A 9036-nucleotide genomic window follows, 5' to 3' on the forward strand; every position below is an offset into this window, starting at 1 on the left:
CAGAGAGGCTTTGCATAATTGTCATGGCAGCAGCTGCTATTGCTAGAGTTTGCTGGGGGCCCAGCGGAGGACGGGGTTGCAGGGACCCGTTTCCAGCAGCCAGGAAAGGGGAGTGGTGTTTGTGCTATCTGTGTGGATCGGGAGAGGCAGCCTGACCCCTGAGCCAAGGCCGGGGGCTGGCAAGTCACTACTGAGGCCACGGCCCATGAAGCCTGTGGTTGCATTCCAAGCTTCAGAACTGGGGAGTTGTGGGGCTCGGTGGAGGGCGGGGACATCTCTTAGAGGCCAGATCAGAGGCGAAGGTTCTCATCTCTGAACCCCCAAACCTCCACAGCCCAGCCAGAGAGAAGAGGGAATCTCATCTCTCCTTCTCAGGCCAGAGCTCAGATGTCAGGTGGGGGCCCCGGGGGCCCAACAGGAGGAGCATGCAGGAGGCCAGCTAGGGGAGAGAGGCCAGCCCCAGCGTGCTGGGGCAAGGAGGCTGGGGGGGGGGGGGGGGGGGGGGGGGGAGGGGGCCTGAGGAAGCCCAGCACTTCAGCGCCCCCTGGAAAAACTGTCAGGGGTGGGGAAAGTTTCCCCTTCCCTGGCTGCTTCCCCACCAGGTGAGCCGTTCCATCAAACTCCATTGCATAGTTCTCAGTGGGGGGCAGAAGGGGTCCCCAGGCCTGCCCCTCCCAGCCTCCCCAAAATATGGCTTTGGAAAGGAGTCCCCAAGAATCGAGAGGGCCCTCTGGACGGGCGGACCCACCGCTCACAGGGAGGAGATCTTGACAGTCTCCGGGAGGAGGCAAGGGGTGCCCAGGCTGGAGTTCCTGAGGGTGCTGCTGGCCCCACCACCACCACCAGGGGAGGAAGGTTGGCTCTCGTCCGGCGTGTTGGCAGGAGGGGTAGGGATACTGATGATGGCAGCCACAAAGTCCCGGCTGTCGCAGTTCAGGTCGAGGCTGTCATGGGGCTTGGCATTGAGGCTTGAGCGGCTGTGGATAAGGGTGGGGAGATGGAAGCTTCTTAAAAGGTCCTCTTAATACTTGCCCCAGCAATCGTGACATTTACTGAGCGCCTGCTGGGTCCCTGGCACTGTGCTAAATGCTTCGCCTGCATCCTCCATTATGGCGGTGCCCAGTGAGGGCCCTGGGGTCAGGTGGTCCTGGGTTGAAATCCTGGTCTCACTTTGGCCACTCTGAACCTCTCTTCTCTCTTTCATCTCCAGCATGGGAATAACAATATTTCCTACCTCATAGGGTCGTTGCGGAGATTAGATTAGCATAATGAGCACACAGGGAAATAACAATATTTCTTCCCTCATAGGGTCACTGTGGAGATTCAATGAGATAAGAGGTGCTACCAAGTGTTCGGAATAGTGCCTGGAACATAATGAGAACGCATGCAAAAATGTTCTCCATTACGGTCACTCCTTACAATGCCAAAATCCTCACAACGATCCATTGTGAGAGCTGCACAACCTGGTCCCTGTTCCTTTCTGATTTGGCTTCCTACCACTCTCCCCCTCACTCACTCCACTCTGCTCACAGGAGCTTCCTGGCTGTGTCTCTGACATGCAGACCCACTCCTGCCTCAGGGCCTTTGCACAGGCTGTTTGCTCCCTCCCTCACCTTCTTCAGATGTCACCTCAGCAAAGCCTCCCCTGACCACACTATTTAAACTGCCTCATACCCTGTTCTATACTCTCTGTCCCCCACCCCCAATTTATTTTTCTTCTTGGCACTTAACACACCTCATCATCTGTCTTTGTTTGTTTATTAACTGTCTCATTGCACTAGAATATAAATTCCAGAAGGTCAAGGATCTCTCTCTGTTCTCTTCGCTGCCTGAAGTGAACTCAACTCCTAAACTCCTACAGGGAACTCCAAAGTGCCTAAAAGTGTGCCTGGCATATAATAGGTGCTCAATAAATGTTTGCTGAAAGAACCGACGAAGAACAAGCTCCAGACAAGAGAAGCCCAAGCTCCCAGCATAGAGGAGTTTGGGCTCAATATTGGCTTGCTGGGCGCGAAGTCATGACATCTCAGAACCCCCGCCCCTGGGGCCAAGCTCTGAGCTCCCCCGGGGGGTAGCCAGCAGGTGGGGGTGCTTACCTCTGAGGGGCAGGGCTCCTGCGCAGCCCTGCCAGTGTGTCCAGCTCCTGCATGCTGCCGCGACTGACCGAGGCCGTGGAGTTGGCGAGGCGAATGGCACGGCGCTTGGCCCTGCGGGGGCAGCAGGCGGACAGCAGGCCGCCGGGCCCCACTGCCTGAGAGGACACAGAGGTGCTGCGGCTGGTGCGGCCCCCCAGTGAGACAGCGCCCAGAGCTTCGCTCAAAGTCAGCTCATCCGTGAACTCATGGCACTGGGGGCAGAAGAGAGGCACGGTCACCAGGCAGCACACGGGAACTGACCCCACCCCCGGGCCTTTGCTTAGGCCGCTCCTTCCTTTCCAGAAGTCTCTCTCGCTTCCCTTCCCTTGCCCACCCTTCAAGGCTCAGCTGTACTGGGGCCTCTTCCAGGAAGCCCTCTGGGATTTCCACAATTAGTAGTGAGCCTCCCATCCTGGGGGGGTGGGGGGAGCTGGCCTAGCCGCAGAGGAACGCCCCTCCTTCTGCCACGCCGCCACCTCTCCTTAGGCCTCACCGTTGTCTTCTCTAGACAGTGCAGGAGGTGGTGATGTTGTTGCTCGAAAGCAGACCGGTTCCGGACACACAGCGCCTGTTCCTCCCCACTGCCGCTGTCCTGGGTTGGGGGGGACACGGAGCAAAGCACTGAGGTCAGAACCTTCTTCCTCCCGTCACTGCTGCCCTCCCCCCAACCCCAAGGCAGGCCCCTCCCCACCTCAAGGCCCCCGTTCTGCTTGTACCGCAGGAAGGCATTGGTAGTACCGCTCTTTGCCAACCGGATCCTTGCCAAGCGCACCTTCTACAGAGAAAGGAGGAGACAAAGAGTCAGGTGGGTAGACACAAGACTAGACTGGCTCGGGGTGTGGGCAGCAGGAGGTACTCAGACGGAAGAGGCAGGTACCTGCTGTGCTCGGCGCTTGTCAGCACGCTGGTTCTGGTGGTAGATGCGGCTAAAGTTGGACACGATGACCGGCACAGGCAGCGCAATGACCAGGACACCGCTGAGGGAGCAGATGGATCCGAAAATCTTGCCAGCAATGGTGCTGGGCACCATGTCTCCATAGCTGGGGCCGGGGGGGGAGCCGAGGTCAAGAAAAGTGCGCACCCACCCCTCAGTCTCCCACTCCGTCCCATCCAACCCGACACGCTCTGCAACCCTGGCCAGGCACTGAAACCTTCTGAGCCTCAGTTTCCTGCTCTGCAAAATGTGGGGAAAGACCTCTCTGGCCACCAGTGGGGGTCAAATGAGAAATTGGCCCTCGGCCCCTACCATGTGCTGCCCCCCCATCTGAGTTGCACACCGAGCATCTGAGTCAGCTGGAAATCTATTAATACCAAACAGAGGGGAGAAGGAGGAAGTCATAGGCAGTAAATATAGTCTCCTGGGGAGAGAGTCCCAGCACCCCAAGCCAGCTGAGGGGCTCTGAGTCCCGGGAGCAGTGCTCTGTTAGTTTTGCTTACATCTGTCTTACCTTTTCTAGGTAGGACCCCTTCTTATTACCCCAGAGGAAGCCTTGAAACTGTGCTCCTATGAAAAAATAGGGGGGAGCCTTGTAACTCCCTCCTCTTCTTCATGCCACCTCTTCTCCCAAGGAGATGGAGCAGTGCTGATCTTACCAACTTGTTTCACGGGGCCGGGGTGGGGGGACCAAAGCTCAGGGAGGTTCCGTAGCTGACTTGCTCAAGATCGCACAGTATACTTTTTTGTTCTGACCACAGGAGCAATTAGATCCCCTCCCCTCTGCAGTCCCAGCCTCTGCAGTCCCAGCCTCTAGGCCTTCGCTCAGTCCATGTCCCACTCCCCCTCCCCCCAAGGATGGCTGTTCCTTATTTCTTTGTTTTGACTCATTTAAAAGTCTCTCCAACTTGGCCATTTCTGGTCTGTGATGTGTCATCTCAGACTGTGTCCTCAACTATGAGACGCAGGCAGCTGTCCACCCTCCCGGGGTTGCTGTGAGGACTCGCTAGGGTAAAAGGCACCCAAAGACCCAGTTCCAACCCACTCTCAGGGCTCAGTATTTGTATGTCGATCCAATTCTGAACCTCCAACCAGAATTAATTTCTACTCCTTAGCAACCTGAAAGCCACTTTTCTGTACCTCTATGAAAGCCCCGAGCAAGCCCAATTCACCCATTCGACAGATCCTGAGCAGCAACTGCACACCTATTCCCAGCGATGGAAATTTAGAGAAGGAGCGCAGTATCTGCCCTAGACAGTGTCTTTAAGAATAACATGAGTTTGGTGATCCCATTTGATGCCTTTATCCCAACTGTTCCCTCTCAAGGACTGACACTAAAAACATAATGCCGAAAATACCTTGACCTGGAGAACATCAAGGAATCACAAAGCCACAGAGGTAGTACTCCATACGGCAGATGATTCTGGAGGTTTGGGAGACATGGGTCCTCAAGGTGGGAAAAGGAGGTGATGGAAAGCCAGTACCTAGGTATCCTACACCAGAAACTTTCAGAGAACTTTCACAACCGTGACGTCACGGAATCCCCTCTAAATGATGAAGGGATCACCATTTCTCATTTGACACAGTGGGGGAAACAGGCCCAGAGAGAACAAGGTCAACAGAAAGAGTGCACCTAAGACAATCCTTGGAACCCAAGTCTCCTGACCCGGACAGTGAAGGCATCGTCAGACCTGCGAGGGATTTGGAGATTGGTCCAACTCCCTCTGTTTTTTTTAGAGAAGAGCAAACAGAAGCGCAAATCGAGAAAAAAGAGATCGTTTATCTACCCTTCTTACTCTTACAGAAAACGGTGAGTGTAACTGGTCGGGCAGCTCCCAACACAGGGTCTGCACTCACCCAAGTGTGGTCATGGTGACAATGGTATACCAGAAGGCCGCAGGGATGCTAGTAAAGTTGGTCTTGTTTGTGCCCTTCTCGGCATAAAACATGACAGTGGCGAAGATGATGATGGCCATGGTGAGGGAAAAGAGGAGAAAGCCGAGCTCAGAGGCACAGCTCTTGAGGGTGTAGCCCAGAATCCGCAAGCCCTGTGAGTGCCTGGAGAACTTGAAGATGCGGAACACCCGGAACACACGCAGGGTGACGAAGGCGCCCGAGACATCCTCGTTCTTGGGCACGAAAAGCCCGATGTAGTAGGGCAGGATGGCCACGACGTCGATAAGGCTCATTACACTCCGCAGGAAGCGGCACCGGCTGGGGGCAGCGAACAGCCGCAGGAGGTACTCGCCCGTGAATATGAGCACACAGGCCGTGTCCATGCAGAAAAAGGCCAGGGGGAAGCGGTCGCCGCAGGGCTGCTCCCTCGGGGGCCGCCGCGCGGGGCCGCGGCACGGGATGGTCTCCACCACGTTGGCGATGACCGAGACGGCGATGAAAAAGCCCGTGACGTAGTAGAAAACGAGGGCCGCGGTGCTCGTGTGCGGGTTCTCGAAGGCCCGCCAGAGTCGCTGCCGCAAGGAGCTGCCGGCCGGCAGGGCCGGGCCATCGCCGGCCTGCTCGGCCTCCTCGTCCTCCGCCAGGCGCTCGGCGTTCTCCTTCTTGCGGTCCCGGTACTCTTCGAGGCAGCAGTCGCCCACGAGCTCGGGCACCAGGCCGTAGAAAGCCAGCTCTTCGTCGAAGGCCTGGATGCACTCCTGCCGCGGGCAGTGCAGGCGGCCCGTGCGGTAGAAGTTCAGCACGTGCCGGAACATGTCCGGGTCGCGATCGAAGAAGTACTCGCCGGAGTCCGCGTCATAGAAGAATTCCTTCTCGGAGCTGCCTAGCAGGGTGTCTGGGTAACGGTCCAGCGTGTTCTTCCAGGTCTCGAAGCGCCGGCCGCTCACGTTAACCACCAGAACCTCGTCCCCTCGGGACGCCTTCACCCCCGGCGCGGGGGGCAGAGGTTGCTGGGCCAGGGGCAGCCAGCCCACCGCGGCCGCCCGCGCGAAAGGCAGCCACGTGGCCACGCCTGCCGCCATCCTGCCGCGCCCCAGGCCCACGGAGACTTGGGGGGGGGTGGCCTTTAGGAGAGTGTGGCTGTCTCCAGGATGGTGGGGGCTTGGAGAGGCCCTGGGCCACTCGCACAAGCAAACTGGGGGTGTCTACAGAGGCCAAGAGGAACCAGGAGGAACTAGAGAGACGGGCAGGGGCTTGGGGGGCATTTAGAGGGTCTGGGGGGGACTTGGGGGTTGTCTTGAGGGACCTACGGAGGAGGGGCTAGGGCACATGGAGAGGAACAGCAAAGGGGCGCCTGGAGGGGCCGAGAAGGATCTGAGGGAGTGTTTAGAGAGACAGAGATGGCTCTAGAGGGGTCAGCATGTGCCTGCAAGATGTCTGGGGTGTCTAGGGGGGTAAGAAACACTGGGGAGTTGTCCACACTCTCAAGAGTTCTGAGGGAAGATGGGGCTGGGACCCCTTAGTGGGCTTGGAGAAGGGACCGGGGCGTCCAGAGTGGTGGAAATGGGACCAGAGGTGTTTCAAAGAGGCCGAGAGTGTCTAGAGGGGGCGTTCTAGAGGGGCCGAGAAAAGTGAGGTGGCTCATCCACACCCTCAAGACTTCTGGGGAAAAGATTAGGGGACTGGAGCTCCCTCATGGATCCAGGAAAGGGGTTCGTGCATGAAGAGGTGGCTATAGAACCAGGAGGTTGTAAAGAGGCTGCGAGGTGTCTTGGGAGTGCCTGGAGCTGCCAAGAATAGCCTGGGGGGGGGTATCTACACTCTACAGGAGTTCTGGGGAAGGAAGGCGAGGTGGGGCCCCCTAGAGGGGCTGGAGAAGGGAGTGGGGCATCTAAAGGGGTAGATATGGGGCTAGGTTATTTTTCAGAGACCGAGAGGTGTCTGGGAGCGAGGAGGGAGTGCTGAGAAAGTCTGGTCCACCCTCTCAAGAGTTCCAGGGGGGAGGAAAGGGCCTGAGGAAGCCCCCTGGGGCTCAACTGGAAGTTGGGCACAGCCCCAGAGCACCCAGAGGATGGATAAAGACTAAGACAAGAGGAGGGGTCCCCCCTCCCCCCGCAAAATGGGTTGGAGAGCGGGTGGGGTGTTAAAAGGAGTTGGGTGTGTCTCCAGGGAGGGGGGCTGGCGGGCCTTGCGGGGGGCGGATGGGGGAGGCCGGGGAGAAGCTGCGTCCCACCGTTAGGGGCTGGTCTGGGGAAGCCACACCCCGAGGGGCCGGCGGTAGAAGCGGCGGCGGCAGAAGAGGGGAAGCAGCCACAGTCGGGCCCGGGAGAGGAGAAGGCGGCACAGGCAGGGGGAGGGGGCCGGGGCCCTGGAAGGACAAGGGCCAGCAGAAGCCCTGGGGACTATCCCAGGATGGGCTAGAGCGTGGGGGCCGGACCAGGGAAGGGACAAGGACAGCGCTGTTGGTGGCCCCCTCCCCCTCCCCCAAGGGCCGTCCTCACCTGTGTCCCCGCTGCAGCGGTGGCCACAGCGGTGGGGCTGGGGGTACCAAACACCGGAGCTCCTGCCCCCCTCTGCAGAGCTGCCCGAGTTCTCCTCCTCCTCTGCTTCTCTCTCCCCGCCCCTCCGAGCTTGCCGGGAGCTGGAGAGAGAGGCAGGGAGGGGCCTCGTGGCTCCCGGAGCCCCCTCCCCTAGGACAGCCTGAGAGGGACCCTGGGGAGACTCCGCCTCCTACAAAGCTGGTTGGGCCTCAGTCGCGTCATCTGGAAAATGGGGGTGGCAGGGAGCTCTGCCAGTTCTCCCCACCTCCTTCCTGGACTCCCCCCTCTTCCTGCCCAGCTCCTACCCCCTCTGCCCCCGGGGGCCCCCACCCCCACCCGTCTGAATCAGCAGCACTTAGCAGATCTGATCGATGGGGAGGCGTCTGTTAATGGCCCCAGAGCGGAGTGCCATGGGGAATGATGCAGCGCTGTGTCCCCTCCCTGCCCCCATGCTGGAGAAGAGCTGGAGAAGGGGGTGGATGGGGGGACTGGTGGGGGGCATTTCTCTAGATGGCCAGGCCCCCAAAGCTGCTCCCTGGGTGGGGGGGTGCATGCGTTAGAGCCCAGCTCTGACCAAGATGGTTGCTATGGGACTGGAGCACCAGCCCAAAATAGGGGGTAAGGGGAGTGTGGATGGGGGCAAGCCAGGATGGGAACAAGCCAGGTCCCACCCCCATGCCAGGGTCTCTCCCAGGCAGGCGGGCCCCACTCTGAGGGGCAGTCTGCCTCATCCCTCTGCGTCCAGGAGCCTTAATTCACGCCGCCTCCGCTAGAGGACTCTGCTCCCGGGTGGCATAGAGTACTGGGTACCGAGTGCCTCAGACCACGGATGGGTTCGAACCCCAGCTTTGCTACTGACTTGCTGTGTCCTTGAGCAAGTGACTTGCGTTGTATCCTCAGCTGTCAGATGGAGAGTTACCCCAACTTGATAGTATCGTGGGAGGCATTAAATGGAGTCATGTGAGAGGGGATGGCACAGGGCATGGCGCACAGGGGAAGCCTCATTTTTTGGTAATTAAAAGTGTGGTGAGGGGGGGAGCACTAAGGGGGGGACCAATTTTCCCCTTTCAATCAATCTACCCACCTGCGTAATCCTGTTTGCTCACTCATCACACTCCTGATTTGTCTGTTTCTCCATCCCTCCATCCACCCACCACGCACCTATCAATCCATTCTCCCACCCACAACCCAGTGCTCTACCTATCCCTCCATGCACCCACTCGCTCATCCATTTGTATGTTCACCCCATCCACCTATTTGCCACCCTATCCTTATGTACCCCCAGCACCCATCTATCTGTCCATCCATAGCCGTGCCCATCACTTACTTACCTACTCTTCACTCTTCCTCATCCATCCATCCATCCATCCATTCCCCTGGCCATCCGTCTACTTACATCTCCGACCTATCCATCTATCCATTTATTCATCCAATTGCCTATCCATCCATCTGCCTGTGTATTTCTCAACCTCCCCCATCATTGATCTGTGCAACCTTCCACTTACTTATCCATCAGTCCATCTAACCACTT

The 9036-nt window shown here is 58.4% G+C and overlaps 1 protein-coding gene across 1 annotated transcript; it reads right to left on the reverse strand.

Annotated features, from left to right (window-relative positions):
- Window positions 1-569: 569 nt before the first annotated feature.
- Window positions 570-7561, reverse strand: KCND1 (potassium voltage-gated channel subfamily D member 1). Its single transcript, XM_032426651.1, has 7 exons — window positions 7467-7561; window positions 4927-6170; window positions 3013-3175; window positions 2827-2910; window positions 2629-2727; window positions 2097-2347; window positions 570-977 (listed from the first exon to the last, which is right to left on the reverse strand). The coding sequence occupies exons 2-7, from the start codon at window positions 6045-6047 to the stop codon at window positions 752-754; spliced, it is 1944 nt and encodes a 647-aa protein (XP_032282542.1). The 5' UTR covers window positions 6048-6170; window positions 7467-7561; the 3' UTR covers window positions 570-751.
- Window positions 7562-9036: the final 1475 nt, after the last annotated feature.

This window comes from Phoca vitulina, unplaced genomic scaffold (genome assembly GCF_004348235.1).
Source record: "Phoca vitulina isolate PV1807 unplaced genomic scaffold, GSC_HSeal_1.0 scaffold35, whole genome shotgun sequence".
Lineage (NCBI taxonomy): Eukaryota > Metazoa > Chordata > Mammalia > Carnivora > Phocidae > Phoca > Phoca vitulina.

Excerpts from the sequence above, each read along its gene's own strand:
- KCND1 (XM_032426651.1), bottom strand. The coding sequence starts at position 6,047 with ATGGCGGCAGGCGTGGCCACGTGGCTGCCTTTCGCGCGGGCGGCCGCG. Across the intron at positions 2,728-2,826 it reads AGCAGAACGGGGGCCTTGAG|GACAGCGGCAGTGGGGAGGA; the intron begins GTGGGGAGGGGC and ends CCCCCAACCCAG. Across the intron at positions 2,348-2,628 it reads ACTGTCTAGAGAAGACAACG|TGCCATGAGTTCACGGATGA; the intron begins GTGAGGCCTAAG and ends TTCTGCCCCCAG.